The sequence below is a fragment of the Myxine glutinosa genome, chromosome 4 (assembly GCF_964187855.1).
Source record: "Myxine glutinosa chromosome 4, kmMyxGlut1.1, whole genome shotgun sequence".
Taxonomy (NCBI): Eukaryota; Metazoa; Chordata; class Myxini; order Myxiniformes; family Myxinidae; genus Myxine; species Myxine glutinosa.
In genome coordinates, this window is record NC_136264.1 from 87024009 (window position 1) to 87043364 (window position 19356).

The following is a 19356-nucleotide window of genomic DNA, read 5'->3' on the forward strand; positions in this document are numbered from 1 at the left end:
TATCTTCCTTTTCAAGTGAGAAGCCCCAGAGACTAGTCAGCAGTTGGTACGAGGGGGTAACATAGAGACAGGGGATGCGTTGGATACGCGAGATTTGGAGGCAAACATTGAGTTGACACATTTTGCCTAAACCTAAAGCAGAATCTGCAGTTAAACAGTTACAGGTGAGTGAGGAGTAGAGAGTGGTAGGAGGCAGAGGAGGGTAGTGGTGCATGTAACAGAGACGGACTTGACAAGACATTATAAGGATTACGGAAGGGGAAAGTTTGGCAGTTCATCTTTGAACCCAGCAAGATGATTTTTGGCTTCCCTAAGGTCGGACACATGTTGCGAGCCTTACGGAGTGACCTAAAGTTGCCTTTTTGGGGCTGTTTTGACTGCTGCTTTGTTTTCAGACAGGAAATTTTGAGTGCAGGCTCATGCCGTTTCTTTCAGGAAGTGAACTACTATGCACAAGTTCCACAAAGGACCAGACGGATATGTAAACCACTGTTACAATTTGTTCAGTTTCGTAGCGTTTTGTACTTGATGACGTGAGTAGGCTACAGGATGCTTGTAAATTGACCCTTTTTCCAATGATCGTGCCACCTTACACTGTATTCAAACTGTTATTTTATTCTAAATGAAGTTTGCATCTACTTTCTCATCAATTTTAGGGCATGGCTTTGGCATATTATTGAACAGCATATGAAGCTGTACTCGCTGGGAGAAACAAACCAATTAAAATAATAAACAAATTAATGAATGCATGTATAATCTCACCAATTTGTATGATCTCTGGAACACATCAATCCAAATTAGCAAGAATCAATTATAAACGAGCAATACAAAAAATAATGAAATAATAAACAAATCAAAATAAACGACAAACATTTTAAAGTTCCACAAATTTGTTATCATAGCTCTAGCAAAATGCCTTGTATAAATGTTTGGGTTTCTTCATAAGTCTTATCAGCTATCATATATTAAACTGAACATCTCGAGAATACATATTTCTAGAGAAACGTCGCTTCTTCTTCTTTAGTACCACAGATTTGTTATCACAGCTTTAGTAATATCTTCCTCTTCTCAAATGGCCACAATTACTTCCACGATCTGGTGGGGTTGTCCAGGGGAACTTTTGACCCAAGTCTTTCCCAAACTGGATGGCCAGGCCTGACGTTCGATTAAGGTTTGGAACTTGAACATGGTGCCGGTGATAGCTCACCTACTCTTCGCGAAGAACACCATGGGATCTTTAACATCCACCAACAAAAGCAGACGGGACACTGAGTTTAACGTCCATCCGAGGGAGGGTACACAAGTACACACACACACACACACACACACACACACACACACACACACACACACACACACTGATGAATCACCCTGACTGTGAAACACCGGGATAAGTTTTTAGCTGGGTCGGCATTCAAACCCAGGCTAAAGAGCTTAGAGGTAAGTGTTCATACCTCCAGGCTATTTCACCGGTCCTCAAGTAAAGCCACGAAGACAGCATACAGAAAAAAAAGCAAAGAAGGAAACTTTAATGTTGGCTCAAATTCCAGGCCCATCTTTTTGCCACTGACAACACTGCATCAGGATGGCAGCTTTTTTTAATCGGATTCCAGTTCACAGCAAATTAATAACCAGGACCAGTTGGTTCCAAGATGAGGACTTTACTAACTCAGCTTTCCTGCCATCTCTCAGCCTACAACACCTGGCCAAATATAGTGGTTTCCCATCTAAGTACTAGCTGGGATTAACTCCGCTTTGCTTCTGAGATCTGCCTGGTTCATGCAATTTAAAGCTGACAAGTCTGAAGCCATTGAACCAATATATCATGGAGGGGACTCCATTGGTAGAGTCATTAAAGCCAAACAGATCCTACAGTTGATTGCTAATGGAGAATGCTACCGTCAAGTTCCAGCCAAATGAGTCTGCTTCCCAAAGCTTTCAGTCAGAATTAATGCAAGAAGACAATCGAGCCAAAGCTAAGCCATATATTGCTTTGTTGACAAGAATGTTTTTGCCAGCTAAGAGAGGTCACCTCCGAATGATGGAATCCTCCATGTTGCACTTACTCTTGGCTGGTACTGCACCAGATACTGTATCATATTTATTCAAATCAAATTCCATTCATAAGACACAGACTAACAAAGAGATCAAAGGAGAGCATGCTAACATCGAGTTTTCCTGTCGTTCTAATTTGAATGATATAAAAATGCACGAAACTCCACACCACAAAGCCAAAGCACGCTCAAAATTGTTTCCATCCTTTTGGGACCTCCTAAAGTGAATGATCCCTCGTGGTATTTGGTACTGCACTCAAATATTGCCAACCCAGAAATCCATCCATTTCCAAAGAGCTCATTTGATGTTAAGAGAACACCTTGTGTTGGATGACTTGCTGTTTCTGCTTGAAGAGAAAAAGGGGCCTGGAAAACTATCTGAGACTGACATTTCATCAAGTGGACATCTTTATCACTGCATTGGGTTTAGCGCACATGAGTGTACAATTTGAGCAAATGCTGATTGTTTGAAATACACAGTGGAGTTACAGTTAAATTATCAATAGTTCCGTTCTTCGAGCTTATAAAACATGTTACTTTCCAACAGTACCAGTAATTTATGAACTTCCTCATCCCATTCTGTAACTACACCAGTACTACAAAAATATAAAACATAAATAAACCGATGAATGTGCTGTGAGAGGTTCTGCAATGAGGCACATGGAGGATTGCGATGCTCTCAAGGAGGCAACCACCTCAGGGACTGAAGAATTTGTGTGACATTCAAAAAAGGTACAACAGACAAACCTGCCCAGATGAAGCTAGCAGCTTGATGGTCTTGAGAAGCATCCAGCCCCTACTGGTTTCCTCGCTCTGGTGAATCTCCAGGAACTGGACGATGGCACAGCTTGCAGCCTCTAAACAAACGTGAAAAGGTCAAGTTGTGGGAAGCTATGCTAAAGCAGTGCTCATAAATGATGAACTCATTAAACAACCACAAAACAAATGCCAATTGTGATTTTATTATAAACTAGAATGACACTTGGTAGAGAGCATACATCCGCCAGGCTGAACGGTTTACGTTTTACCAAAATCTAATCATTTCGTCCTTGTCACAGACCCAACCTCTCCATCAAATGTTGTCCGAATCCGTCCACAAATTTTTGATATATTTTGTTCACCGACAGACAAACAAGCAAACAGACAAACAGACAAGGGTGAAAACATAACCTCCACCTTCGGTGGCAGAGGTAAACAGAACCTTTGTTAACCATGCATATTCATAAGAAAGCGTGGATTAGTCAATTTTGTTCATATTGGAAATTGTAATTTAAATTTTAAAAAAAAGACCAAATACTGCGTTGGAGTAATCAGAAGGAACCTGAAGAGGCAAAGAGCAAAGATGGACTCATCAGGAGGAACCTGGATAGGATTCTGGTTTCAGCTGCTACTCCACTGGTTATTTTATTCCACTGGCAAACCCACCCAGGCGCACCTAAGTGAGCCTTACAAAATAAGATATTTTGTAAAAAAAAAATTAACTTCTCCCAAAACAGATAGACAAAGAAAGAGAAAATAGGAGTAAAAAAGAAAAAAAAAGAAAAGAAGATTAACAAAATGAAAAGAAAGCAAGAAAAAAAGCAAAGATAGACATCTGAAAGAGCAAAGATAGATATTTTTGATGCAATAAAAAACTCATTTGACTCACATCAACAAAAAATAAAAATAAAAAATAAAAACTTTGTGACATGTCAAAATACATTTTGGATATATTCTGATCCGGTGTCCCATGATGATGTCGAGTCTCCTCGGGCTATGATGACGGCAGTGCCATCATATTGCCTTTCTATGGCTGGTACACACAGGTAAGTGTGTGGTATATAAGCCCCAACACGTTGGCCCCCCCCCTGCCCAGCTCTACTGGGTCGCCACTGTACAATGGCGGGCATATAGCGGGAAGGATCATTCATTTGACATCTCAAATACCAAATTTCATAATGATCTCATGAGCCTTTCTTGTTCTGTTGCAGATTTTGTGAAGTGATGTCGTGGTCGGGTGATTCCGAGAAGAAAAGGTGGATATGCCGCATCATGGCTATCGCGTTCCGAGTCGCCAGGGATCAGACGCCGGGAACCATATCCCAATCCTGGGTTGCCAAGTACCTGAACAGGTCTGAGGACTTCGTCAAACGCAATTAGAACCGTGATCCCTTCGATTGCGAGATGGACAGCCGGCCCGAACAGACAGCACAATGTTTGTCTCAGGAAAGCAGGGATATCATCATTGAGTCGCTTGCCAAAGAGAAGAAAAGCATTTGAGGGCTCCAAAATGAGATTGAACGGGTTCGAGGGAAGAAGAAGAGCTTATCAAGTATCCACAGGTTCCTTCAGTCCATTGGCGCAAAGGCTTTTCACCAAATTCCAGCACCGAAGCTGACGGAGAGGAACGTCGAGGATCGAATGTGGTTTTGTGTGTTTTTGAGCGAGTGGACCTCTGATGATTTTCTTTTGCTGGCCCCTTCTGATTAATTTTTCATTTATGAGGCTCGACATCCCAACTTCCAGAACGACAGAATTTGGGCTCTTCACAATGATGACATTCCACAAGAACTCAAGATTCGAGAGAAATCGAAGACAGCACGGTGCATTGGCGTCTTCTTGATGTTCACAGCGAAAAGGCTGATGTGGGTCATCAAAGAGCAAGGACAATCATGGGACGGCAAACACCTCCGAGACGTTGTGCTGACCCGCCATGTTATTCCATTCTTACGGAACCCAGAAAATGTCCTCAGCATCAAGGAGACCACGTTTCTGCACAACCGAGCCCCGTGCATGAGCGCACTTGCGACCCAGAATCTTCTGAAGGCGAACAAGGTCGATTTTTTCGGAAACGATGAGTGGCCGGGAGCATCGCCTGACCTCAACGCCTGTGAACATTTGGGGGTGATACTCAAGGACAGAGTTGAACAACGCCTCCAGAACACCAGGGAAGAGCTTCTCACTGCTTTGACTAACGTCCTCGAAGAAATGGAGTTTGATCGTGACTTGTTTGTGTCTCTCTTGGAATCCTACCCCGCACGTTTGGAGGCAGTTCGGGCGGTGGGCACACCAAATATTGAAGCAAAGCTTTGAAACTGTGCACATGAGATGTCGAATAATAAATCTTACGTTGGGCTGGGCAGGGGGGGGGGGGGGCTAAGGTGTTGGGACACCCAACGGGTCGCCACTCCCCTCCGTCCCTCTGCTGGCCGTTGGGAATTCACCCGGACCAGGGGACACCCGTGCTGTTTGAGTCGACTGGACTCTCATCCACCAGATGTGCAGAGCCATCTGCCATTTAAACCGCATGGCTATGGACCGTTACCCTGGTAAGGGGGGCTGACAGGTACTGCACCTTGCCCACAGGTGTCCTGGGATTATGCAAGGCAGGGGCATCCATCTCCCTGAGGTATCAGACGACACCCGCATACCCAGTATATTCTATACCGGATGTATCATACTCAATTACAGATCGTTGGAGCTGCCTTTCTTGAGAAGGGTTATAACTGGGTGGTTTGCTATTGCATTCCCAACAGTAGTTAGGACAGGAATTTGTAATTTGGCCATCGTCCTGGCGATAGCTCGCCTACTCTTCACAAAGGACACCGTGGGATCTTTAACGTCCATCAACTAATGTCGACATAGGGGCCGCTCAGTTTAACGTCCATCCGAAGATGACAGTTTATAGCTGGGTTGGGATTCAAACCTGGGCTAGACGATTTAGGGGCAAGTGTGCATACCTCTAGTGCATCCTGTCAGCCCTTTGCCCATGTTATAAGCACAGACGGTCTGACAGGATAGTTCAGTTGTAGCACCAACTGCCTTTCAGATGTCAAGTCTGGGTTTGATTCTCAGCCAACTATAACTGTAGGATTGGTGCTTCGCAGGCATCTGCACAAAAGTGTGCAGTCCCTTGGATGGACGTTAAGCTGGGAACCAATTTGCAAGCATGAGCTGGTGGATGTTAATGTTCCCACAGTGATTTTGGACAAGGAGTAGGCAAGTTATCACCACAATGAACAGATTACAAATTCATGCACAAACTTATTATTCCTGCTGGAGAGGACTAGACCACCATCAAAATAATTTCTGTTATCAGAGGCAGTAACATTAATTAGGAAATGCTAGATGATGATGATACACACAAGGTGAAAGGCAGTAAAAAATAGAAAAGGAAGGAAAGATGTGAATGTATGAAAGAAGGAGAGAGAGGGCTCAAACTTTTGCTTTATTCTGAATATCTGGATTGCTGAGTAATTATAAAGTCTAAACAGTATCCAGAGATGAGATACAAAATTGTAATTGTACAAAACATTATTGCTAAAGCAGAGTGAGAAAGTAAGAAACAAATGGAATAAAAGGTTGTTTGATTGAGCATTTTTTTCAATATCATGGCAGCATCACCATGACTAAGTTTTGAGGAGGACATGAGAAAGGAGGTGATTACGAGGAGATCTGACAGAGATATTTAAGATAATGAAGGGGATTTAAAAAAAAAAACACCTTTAGAGGCCATTTTTCCCCGCAAGCGGGGGTTGGCCTTTTTCGGGGACCGTGGTTGTTGTTGTTTTTCGGTCCCCTTTTTGAAGCAATGTTTTATGGCCGGATGCCCTTCCTGCCGCCAGCCCTTCTTGTCGCCTTTTACGACAAGCAGGGAATTACCAGTGAACTGGTACTCAATTTGCCGACCTTGGAAGGATGACAGGCTGAGTCAACCCCCCTGGCGTTAATTCAGCAATTGACCGGGATTCGAACCCAGGATCCTAAGCTGGCACCCTAGCCGCTAAGCCAACGCCAGGCTCTGAGAAGGTAATGTAATGAAGAGGTAATTAATGAGAAGGTAATTAAGATAATGAAGGGGATAGAGGAGACAAAATAGGTGCAGAAGAGTTCTTCAGCAAAATATACACGGATCGGACCAGGGGACACAGTTTTAAAGTTAAGAAGAGGAGAGTTAGGACGGTACTAAGGCATGGGATAGTCTCTCTAGAAAGGTAGTGACAGCAGGATCAATAGAAAGCTTTAAAATGAGTTTGATACGTATCTAGAAGTACTTGGGATAGGGGTAATTGGATATTGGCACAATTGGACAGGCTTGATGGGCCTATTGACCTCCTCCTGCATTGAACTTCCTTGTATATCTGTGCATAACATCAACTTCATAATTAAGTACATCAGAAGTGAAACTGATGAAAAGGTTTGCATGTAATACAGCATGTATAATCACGGTGGATAATGAAACAACTGAATACGTAAAATTCACTCTATATTTTGCTAAAGGTTAATTATGGATAAACTAGTTTCAGATGTTGAAGTCTCACACAAGACCGACCTGTGGACCTGTTGGAAGCTCGCCGACGAATCTCCGTCACCATGAGTCGTGAAATGTGGGTGGCAAACTGCAGCAAGTCCGCAAATTTTTCCGCCATAGTATTTGGGGGTGCATCAGCAAAGACCTGCAGGACAAGTGGAAGTGGACGATTAGACCACACCCGTTTTATTTTGTGTTTTACGGGTTCACCAACACAAAATTCAAAAATCGAAATCAAAATAATTTTAGAAACTGCTTTTTTTTTAAATTGTTATGCAAGTCCGGCAATAAAAATTCAAGCGTATTGGTTCAGTGGCAGCTCTCCGAATCTATTAAAAACCTATTTTTATTCTGTCCTAGGACAGTGTGAACAAACAATTATCATTTAGTGGTTCTAGTGTACTCTTTTTGTGTCGCACATACAACTTCAGATTGAACATAAATCGTTACGACATCTTCGTTCAATTACGCCATCTGCTACACGGATAACCTGACCTTTAATGTTCCGATGTGGAACCTTATCAGGGTATTTGTTTTCAGCATCAGTGCACATGTGCACTAACATCTTCTCTGACATGAGCATGAAATGATGGGTCCTTTGACATTTGATACCATATGGTTTTCAATAATAGTTGAAGACTGTGGCCTCTGTACAAAATGTGAGGTGCTACAGTTTCAACTAAACTAGTCAACAACAAATATTAGTAATAAATAACCAGATATTGATGAAATAATAGCCTGCCATAATGAAAAGATGAAACGCCATTTCTCATCGCAGTACGGTATGCATAGTGTGGAAATGTAACTCATTGATTAGAACTGGTAACTCATTGATTGGAACTGGTAACGAGGAAGAACCAACGACTTGAAATGAATGTCAGGAATGTGCACGAAAGTAGTAATGACTTGTTCACCTGGTCACAGCCCCAGGCTAGAGCACTCTCCTATTGTAAGGCAAATATAACTCACAGCAGGAGGGGAGCGAGTTGGTGCCAGTAAGGCGAGCGGGATGACGGAGCAACCTTTCAGCGGAGAAGGGATTAACTCAAGCGTGCCGATATAAACCAGAACAGACTTTGATTCAGGAGCACTCGTCCTCAGAAGCCCTGCCCGACGGAATGAACGAATACCAACGAGAAGCAGTGCCAGGAGATCACCGGCGAACAAGAGGAACCAACGACTTCAATAACTAGATTCGTTATAGTGTTGTAGTACCTATTAGATTGAAACAAGTGAATTAGGAGTTAATAAAGTCTGGAACTTTGTAAACCTGTTTTCCAGTCATTGGTCTTGAGTCCCAAACCACTTCCACGACAATCTGGAGGCACCGCTGGCATCAATTGGACACAAACAAGATCTTTTAAAGGTAAGTGTGTCTTGTTTTTGTCCAGTATGATTTCCGAACCTGGGAATAGTTTTTGTACATACATGGTGGAGGACGTGGTGTGGGGCTTCCTTGAGCACCGATGCAGCGATATAGGTAGCGTAACGAAGTCACGGATGGAACATCGACAAACGATTGTAGCTATTATTCGTGTTTTTCTAAATGATTTCTGTAAATACTGTTACAGACGCGGTTGTGGATGTTGGTTTACCGAGCGGTTTGGTATGACCGCGTCTGCACAGTTTACCCAATTATACTCGAACGTTGGACGAGTCGCGCTACGCTAAATCAATTGAGGAAAGGACACAACGGCTGGGTTAAATGACACGACACCAGGGGTACAGTTCTCAAGACCTCCGGAGGAGGTTATAATATTTCGGAACGTTGAGATTACAAGGACAAGAGGGACAGCATAGGAAGGTAGGCACTTAATCACGGTCTTATAGTAACCCCGACAGACCACAGATAAACAGGACAAGACTGACTCACACCGGGATTGATGGCAAGGAAGGGCAGGTAGTCGGTGGACAGCACAAGGTGCACTCTTGGCTCAGGGACAGGATAGCGCGGCCCAAAAGATGCAGGGAGGTCTCTCAGCGCTCGGAGGTGGCGTCTGGTTCTCTTCACTTCAAGCTCGGGGCGCATCTGACGTCACGTCCGGTAAGTGGCTGCGTATATCCGGCGGGGAGTGACACGCCCTCGGCTCGTTAGCTCCGCCCCAGATGGAATCGGCCCGCCGCTTCTTATTGGGTGCTGGGGGTTACCGGGCTCCGCCCTTGACGAGGGGCCGACAGTCAGCCCCTTCGTGGTAACCCCGCCGGAGCACATGGGCAATGGCGGCTAACCAAGCCGGAGTGAGGACGCACACTCCCCGCGCGCTGTTGTTGTAGTTGTTGTTGTTGTTGTGGTTTCATGAGGAAGATGGGAGGAGGTATGGGGAGGTCCTAAACTCACTACTGGTGCCATACAATCACATTCTGGTGCAACGAAGAGTCAGAATTAATGGAAACGAGTCCTTAACTAACATAGACTAAGAATAACTAGCAAGATGTCCTATAGTTGTCTACGTGAGATGTGGTGAACCTGGGCACGACATTTAATGGGGGAAAAAGGGGAAGGTCGGTTCTACAGAGTGTTGTTTACAGACAATGGGACTAGGGGATGGGGGATTGGGGATAGTTGGGGAGTATTGGGGAAATAGGGGAATATTTACAAGCGGATATGGAGGCCAAATCCCATATCCGCAACAATACGTATTTTTTGCGCTGTCTAAATAAAATGCGCCAGGTCGACGCTGGTCATTAAGGGCCTTACTGTGACCTGGGAGCAAACGGGGCATGAGTGCACCATGCGGCCATTTGCTCCCAAGTCTTGTAAGGCCGGTACATTTGTTTAGCACTTGGAATACAGATATTTTTTCTCTCTCATTCAAATTGGATGAAAATCGCACTTTATATTTTCCCCTATTCCAATGTGCTCATATCTGTGGTACGGCTAGTGGGATTTAGATAAATTAAACGAAATTGTGTAGGACCAAAGCCGTGGGTACAAGGTTTCCCGCCATTTTCTAAAACACCTAAAACTCGTTCGATCAACATATAAATTAATGACAGACAACGCCATCTCATGCCGGTCCAGAATTATTATGAAAGATGGCGATTGGATGAAAATTGCATACCGACACTCCCTCACTGTCCCTCATTGTCCCTCATGTCCATTCCGGCTACCTGTCTCTTGCTCCCGCTCCTTCTCCCTCCCTTTAGTTCCCATTGGCGGACGTTTTGCGAGAAGCAAAGCGTTTTGCAGGAAGCTTCCAGGAAACAAAACCAGTGCTGTTGTTTTTTTGACGAAATTTGTCAGACAGATAGCATGGGTGACACGGACGAAATGATTGGATTTTGGTGAAGACCCAGGTTCGAATCCGGCTACGAGAATTGTTTAAAGTGATTCTTCACCATCAAGAGATCGGGTGAAAAGCGATATACATTATATTTAACATAATATACTTATTAATGTTATTATTTTAATATTATTCATATATTAAAAAAAGTTATGGATGAGTGAATGAACCTGGTGGATGAGTTGGGGAGGTGACAAGAACACGCCGATTACATTTTGGTTCAGGTCCGAATCCAGATCCGGCCTATCAATGGGATACAAAACATAAACTGTTCACCAAGGCGGAGATATGCTCTCTACTGAGCGTCGTTCTAGTTGTGTGTTTGTTCGTCTGGGCGATATCTTAGCCATCCTTTGAGCTAGGAAGCTGAAATTTGGGGAAATTGGTGAACAAGTGCTTTTGAAAAATAATAATAATAATAATAATAATTCTGTATTATTTGGTTAACCAGTTTGTGTGAACCCTCAACCTCAACCTAAGTTGAACTTGTTGTTGGAACTTGTTGTTGGAACCTGCTGGAACTTGTTGTTGGAACTTGTTGTTGGAACTTGTTGGAACTTGTTGTTGGAACTTGTTGTTGGAACTTGCTGTTGGAACTTGTTGTTGGAACTTGTTGTTGGAACTTGTTGTTGGAACTTGCTGTTGGAACTTGTTGTTGGAACTTGCTGTTGGAACTTGTTGTTGGAACTTGTTGGAACTTGTTGTTGGAACCTGTTGGAACTTGTTGTTGGAACTTGTTGTTGGAACTTGTTGGAACTTGTTGTTGGAACTTGTTGTTGGAACTTGTTGTTGGAACTTGCTGTTGGAACTTGTTGTTGGAACTTGTTGTTGGAACTTGCTGTTGGAACTTGTTGTTGGAACTTGTTGTTGGAACTTGTTGGAACTTGTTGTTGGAACTTGTTGTTGGAACCTGTTGGAACTTGTTGTTGGAACTTGTTGTTGGAACTTGTTGTTGGAACTTGTTGTTGGAACTTGCTGTTGGAACTTGTTGTTGGAACTTGTTGTTGGAACTCGTTGTTGCAACGTTTTGCTCCAACGTTTTGGGAACATTCAAATGTTGGGTTTTGCTAACGTTTCCACAACGTCGCTACAACGTTTCACTTTCGTTGTTGCAACGTTTTGCTCCAACGTTTTGGGAACATTCAAATGTTGGGTGTTGTAAAACGTTTCCACAACGTTGCTACAACGTTTCACTTTCGTTGTTGCAACGTTTTGCTCCAACGTTTTGGGAACACTCAAATGTTAAGTGAATCGGATGAGAATTCACGAGTTATTTAATTATTAGAAATTAATGAAGTACTTATTTAATTAATTACATTTTTTCTCTTCTGACCATAAACTTGGTGTCGACCTGCAGGCCAAACCGTTCGTCAGATGAGCTCGATACCTTGACCAATTATAGTAAGTCACTTGATTGGATGCATATATTAATTATGACATCATAAGTCACGTGACATGACGACCATGGTGGATTTCTTGAAAACCTTTAAAATGCATCCCTGCATTCATTTTTCGATCGATTGAGTTGAAATTTTGAACAATCGGATCTGGACTGTCGTTGTTAACGACTCAGGCATGCACCCGTCCAATCAGGATGGAGCGGTATGGTCCCCGGATCATCACTGCCCGCAGTTTTAATTAGTTTTACTTTTACCTTTCACTCTTTCTGTTCATTGTTCTCTTGGTCATACAATTTTTGAAGACATGCATGTCATGATATAGGAAATGTTTGTTCTGTTGAACGGAAGAAATGTTTATGGGTAATTTAATTCAATGTGGTAGGTGGGCAACACCACAAAGCATACCTCTTTTAAGGTGTGTATAAACCCTGGAACATTCCAGCAATCAATACGATGCTGAAATGGTGTAATTTAATTCAATGTGGTAATTTAATTCAATGTGGTAGGTGGGCAACACCACAAAGCATACCTCTTTTAAGGTGTGTATAAACCCTGGAACATTCCAGCAATCAATACGATGCTGAAATGGTGTAATTTAATTCAATGTGGTAATTTAATTCAATGTGGTAGGTGGGCAACACCACAAAACATACCTCTTTTAAGGTGTGCATAAACCCTGGAACATTTCAGCAATCATGACGATTTTCTCATGTCACCTGGAATGGTGTAATATTGTGTAATATGGTCGACCTTGGGTTTGTTTGGGTTTGTTGTTTATTTTTGTGGGTATATATTTTTGTGTATTTTGTATATATTTTCACGACAAATTCCAGTTAACATCCTGCAAAATTTGCTCGTTTTTCTGGCCGAGTCGAAATTGCGTTGAGTTCCTATGGCATGCGCCATTAAAAGCGCCGTGTAATGGTTGAGCTCCCTTTATTTCGTTTTGGTCACGCGAATGAGCAGACAAAATGACGAATGCTGCGGCTGGAGCAGTAGAAGCGATTTTTCTTTTAATTGTTTAATGATTATTCGATATTGTTATGACTTATTGTCAATAGGAATACTAAGTGGTCAGGAGGTAGCCTTTTGCTATGTACAGTTTATTTTATTGTTGATTATACCACATAGCTGTGGTGATAAAGGAAATGTTCGTTTTTCAAATAGATGATTAAGTGGTCAGGAGGTAGCCTTTTGCTATGTACAGTTTATTTTATTGTTGATTATACCACATAGCTGTGGTGATAAAGGAAATGTTTGTTTTTCAAATAGATGATTATGATATGACCATGATTATAAAATCATGATGATTATTATGAATGATATCATAGGGTTCCATTGCAGAATGATTGCACGAACTTGGAAAAGAACTTTCAAGCCCTATGGGATAAATTGGGTATTACAAGTGATGGAGTTTCAAAATTTAGCATGATTGAAGGAATTTGACAGTCCCATTTCAGGAGTTTTACGAAATTTATATTGCCAAGAGATTTTCGGTACTATTAAAAGAAAAAATGATGAGATATTTTTCCCAAAGAACTTTAATATCTGCCATCCATTTTGGCTGTCTCACGAATGAAGGATGAGTTGCCTTTAGTGGTTGCAAAGAAAATTTGTGGAGACCAGGCAAAATGGGAAAATATGTCAGATATGACCCAAGGACAGAACAGTGATTCGTCAATTGACATGAGGTATGAACCAGAGGTGACGACCGATGATCTTCAATCTCAGTCAATAGATGGACCTGTCCTGACATCATTGGGGAAAGGGCTTATGCAAGGAGTCATCCAAAATGATTAATTTGATTTATTGATGAATATTGATAAATTAATTGAAATTGAATAATTGAATTGAACTGAATAAATTTAATTGAATAAATTTAACTGAATAAATTGAACTGAATAAATTGAATTGAATATATTGATTGTTTGATTGATGAAAATGCAGTCTCAAGAAAGAAGCTTTAATATCTTTGTGAGATATTATCAATGTGAAGACAACCTTGGAAAATTGAGCAAGGTGGTGAGTTTATATATAGATATATATGTGCGGTTACCATTGTGTGATTTCCCCTTCAACAGAGCGGACACCTGAAGATTCACCCATTTCATACTGACCCTCTGGCTCATCTGCAAATACTGATCTGTGAGATTGGATTGTGCAAAAGCCACAGGTGAGAGAGATTCTCTGGAAATCACCGTTTGAACAGGTGGAGAGATCCTTCCTGGAGGTACGAGTGAACCTTTAGAGGAACAAGCTACAACACATCCAACGCTACTTTGATAAAAGGTGGAATGGGAAATGGAGCCTGCAAGAATACACAAGGACAACCAGAGATTCCACAAAAAGGTACTCGTACACATCATATGTACGACCGTTATGGTGCCGAAGCTATAAGGCAGGTCGAGAATTGGTATTTGTGGACAAAGGGACATGATGAGGAGTTTCCAAGAGATGGTACATTTGAGCGAAGTCGATTGGAAAGATTGGAACAAAGATTGAAAGCCAGGAAGAGACAGAATCTAACGGTAGACTGGCTTGCATTCCATCTTTGGGATGGTGAATCCAGACAACGGGAACAGCAAGAACGGATAACGGATCTAGAACTTAAAATAAAAAGGATACAGGATACAGTGGAGGAGACAAATGCACAACTGCCCTCGAAATTAGGAATGAAAGTGACAGTTGTCCCATCTGATTTCCAGTTGTCTCCCCAAAAAGGACGGTACAGAGAATTTTTTCGTGTTTCAGGAGATAACGAGAGATTGCAGTGGCAACTCAGGGATGTCGAGATGCAGCCCAGCAATACAAGTGCACAGGTGCACAGACCAGGCAACGACAGAAACCGGTGTTTCAAGTGTGGACGGATGGGACATTGGAAAAGAGGATGTCCGTATACCAAAGGGAAGACAAGTTCATAGGGTAAACCAAGATCAAGGGTACCAGTGCTGACCGATACCTCAGACAACGATTAGGCCTTCATTGCGACAAATCCCAAATGACGATTGGCCTCAACAAATTAGATTACTGGACAAACATGAATAACTGTCGATGATTCTTGTGTCTGAAAAGTTTTCGGAGCAAGAATTATTCATTTTTCTTTTGCTTGTAAGCAAATTGATAATTAATTGATCAAATGCCGAAATTGGATCTTTTATGTTGGGCACAAAATTTTAAATTTACAAAGTTTGGAACAATTGCTTTGCAATTTTTTTTTTTATTTTTTTTTTTTGGCAAACCAAGTGACAAGAGTCATATGATGATCAGGTGGGAATTTCGGACTATTGTTCCGCACGATTGATAGGTCAGTGGTCGACTGACATACAAATGGGTGGGTAGTCAAATTTGGATAAATTATTGTGGAAACTGAAAGGGTAATTTCAATGTGACATCATAGGGGTTTTCTAAGAATAGACTTTTAGTCTATTTGTGTATTAGCATTTTAAATTTGATGGACAAATTTTATGAAATTGAAATAAAATTGACACCCATCTTGATCTGTAAATAATGGTTCCAATGCAAACAAATATGCATAATGCATGTGTGTGTGTGTTTTTGTGTATAAATCTTACAAGATTGTTGACACCGACAGTGTGCCTTGTCTGAAAATAGATAGTTCCATGTGGATGGGATCGGGTATCGAGAGAATTCGTAAAATAAAATAGAAATAAAATTTGATTATGAACATTATCCTTTTTGTCAAGGGAGATGGAATATAAAGATTTGATTTGCTGAGTTATGAGCAGCCATCCATTGATAGTAAATTCATTGATAGTAAAAATTGGGAGTAATCTTGAGATTCCATTTTGATAGAATTTATATGAGAATCAAAGCTATTTATGGATGAGCTTCATAAAAATGTGGGAGTACAAAATTAGCCAAATTTGGGAGAGGTCTTACACTGACTTCCCAGAGTACTCTGCTCACGGATTTTTATATATATAAACTTGAATTTTATCAGCATATAAATTGTGCTGTATGTATGGATGTGTATTAGGCATACATGATATGGGAAAATAGTAAAGAAAATTTTGCTGGTTTGAACTATTGTGAGTTTTGAGTTCTGGAGTTCAAACAAAGTCACTGGTTAACAGATGAGAAAGGATAGTAAATAAATTATTCGATGCTGGGTAAATTAAGTACGATATTACTAAGACTTATGAGAGCTATTGTTCTTCCTTACAGCAGTGGAAAACTATTGAAAAAATTAGATCCAACATAATGAATCTATAAATGAATGTGATAGGGATAATATCCTCAATTTGTACTAATTATTTGATTGTGGGTAAAGGAATTAATTTATCGTAGTGGATTGTTAACAGCAGCCTGAAAATGTCCTGAGAGTGTGCATCCATGTAATCAGAAATCCCAGATTTGTTTTTACAAACAACATTTTGGTAGAGGTCTTGTGTGGACGAGCACTTCCTTGGTAGATAAAAAACGGTACTGCATGCTGGCAGCCACTTTTGCGGCCAGTTAGGCCAAACAAATTGAGAGGAAATTGTAGTTAAATACGTAAGTTACACATGGCTATTTGTAAAAAGGAAATTTGTTGAGATGGGAAACATTTTTCGAAGGTTTATTAAAGTGTTATAATATGACATGTGGCAAGGCAAACTATTGGATGGGAAAATTAGATCTGGTTATAGAATAAATTTATTGACCCCTTGAAGTTAATTCTTCGAATCATTGTTTCACTGGCATTTTTTGTTCACATTGGAAATAGTTTGGTAGAGCTTTGGTTAAAACCTTTGGTTGCGGTATCTTGGAACGAATTGATAAACCATAGGAGATTGATAAGAATAGAAACAAATATGGACCCAAAATAGAAAGTTGGATTCATGCCTCTCATTGCAAGCAAGCACATGGGGCTAAGGTGGACGATCCCACAGAAAATGAGGCTGCACCTAGCAGCCCAGCAGAACATTCAGTGGCGGATAAATGATAGTCGTGATTTACATTCATTTGAATTACATTTTAACACCCCTTGCATTGATAAACATTACAATTTCAACATTTAATATTCCTACTTGAATTAGGGAAGATAGTGACATTTATTTGCCTACATGACATACCATTATCTACTGATATTAGCGCAACATGAGGGATAATGTATCACAACTACACTCATGATTAGGGGATTTAGTTCGACCCCGGGAGATAGGGGGATCAGGCAGGGTAAGACAAATAATCTGATTTATGTTACATATTAAGGGATTTTCTTTATTTACCTTTTAGGAAGCTTGTTAGTTTGGTATATAATGTTGAATGTCATTGACATATAATTATGTTATAGGTATGAACATATACAAGGGGTAGCTCATGTTTTACAGATGGCTACAGGTGGGACAAGAGGGAGCAAGATACCATGATTATATAAAAGGGGGTGCCTTTGCATGGTTGGGAAACACATTTGGAGGAGTAGCAGCTAAGATACTCAAATACTTGTTTGTTGGTTTAGTAGTTATATTGACAATTGTTTTAGTGGTGGCTTGCTTGAAAGCCTTAGTGACGGTGTGTTTGAATAAGGTAACCAACAACACGATGATAACGCATGAAGTGACAAATGAGGAAAGAAATGTGGAACCACAAGAGGAAAACTTTTATGGTGACATAAATACTGAGATTAAAAGATTAAATGAAGTGATGTTGCAAAGGAATACAGTAGAATTAAGATAATGACATAACGACAATGTTATGAGTTGTGTCAATTACAAGACCAGTGAACTCATATCACCACGAGTGACACACTGTTAGTAAAAAAAAAAAAAAAAAAAAAAAAAGGAAAAGGAAAAGTGGGGAGAAATTATGATAATAATACATTATGCTTAATTTGTTGGTTTGGGAAAATTGGTTGGGAATTAGATATTCCTGTTTGTGATTGTAATCATATACAATTTATTTTCTTTGAGTAGTGCTAAAATACCTGCACGAGTTAATTTTAGAACTATATTAACCTGAAAGCAATTGTGGATGCTATTCTTGTTATTTGTGGATGTGGATGTGGATGCTAAAATACATACCTGATTGAATATTATTTGTGTGACACATATAAATGAATATAACTTTTGAATGTTTTAAGGAAAAACAACAAATTGTTGAATGTGAAACTGTCGGAAGACATACATGATTATGCTGATTTCATGGTAAGATGAACCCTATCTGATTCAGTGTGTGTGGAAAGCAGATTCAGATGTGACTGAGCATAAGGATAAGACGAGATCACATTTGAAGGGGGTGCTAACGGAATTGGGAAGAAGTTTGAGAAAGAAAATTTGTGGCTAAAAAAAGGAAGTTAATCGTGGCATACACCCTCTTTCTCAAAGAATGATGAAGACATTCTCCTGTATAACTTGGAGATGGATGCTTACCTTCACCAAGGAAATTTATGTGACCATTTGCCTGGATCACACTGCAACATATGAAGGAAAGGCGATCACTTACTCTTGTTTGAAGGCTTCGAACATTCATCACATCAGAAGTTGCAGGACAACGACATTTTACCTGCAACCTCTGCGAAATGCGGGGACATATGTTATTACTTCACCAACCTCCGGGGAGCCAGCATGGAGCTGCAAACCAATGGCTGTGCCTTTTCACAACAGCTGTGCACGATTCTGCGGGCCACTCCTGGTATGGACCATGGATGACCTGAACACCATGGTCCCAACATCATTGTGGATGCATCCGGCATCCCTGTTCCACATCTTGCTGGCCAATCAACGTCACACCAATACTTGCTGCCCACTCACAATGAGGGAGGAGGCAAGTCGACTACAACTGGGCGAAGGCCTTGTTCAGGAATTACTATGGTTTACAGCAAAAGTGGCAAGAATGCTACATGGAGAGCAGGGTCAGTCTATGACTCCGCACTGTTACCACAACAGCGAAATCCTACACGAAGTAGTGCAGGTGTTATGAAGACAGAAAATGTTTCATACCTGGATTCAAACACAAGTGATCAGCCCTTCCTTTCAAACAAAGAGTCAACATTTGTGTGGAGGCAAACGTTTTTGCCAGATGTTGCAGATGCTTTACAAAACTTGAAGATGAAGTGAAATTGTTGTATCTTGGTGATGGTGAAGTGTTGTTTTGAAAAGATATTTGTGATGCAAATGCAATAGATCGAACAATATGGAAGGAGTCAATGACCAACGAAATGTTTTGTGATTCTTGCAGGAGGACGGTGTATGCCTAAGGGAAGTGGATTACCAAAGTTATGGTTTGAATACTTGTATTGATATTTACTTGTAGTGATTGATTATTTACTTATACTTGTATTGATGTTTACATGGAGTGATTGATTGTTTACTTATATTGATGTTTAG

General features: G+C 41.0%; 1 protein-coding gene across 1 annotated transcript in view; it reads right to left on the bottom strand.

Annotated features, from left to right (window-relative positions):
- Window positions 1-19356, bottom strand: part of WDFY3 (WD repeat and FYVE domain containing 3) — a 303904-nt gene that overhangs the window by 237604 nt on the left and 46944 nt on the right. Inside the window, exons 4-5 of the mRNA XM_078775265.1 lie at window positions 7366-7489; window positions 2802-2911 (exon numbers count right to left, since the gene is read on the bottom strand). Of these exons, the coding sequence (XP_078631391.1) occupies window positions 2802-2911; window positions 7366-7489 (234 nt within the window). The remainder of the gene's footprint in view (window positions 1-2801; window positions 2912-7365; window positions 7490-19356) is intronic.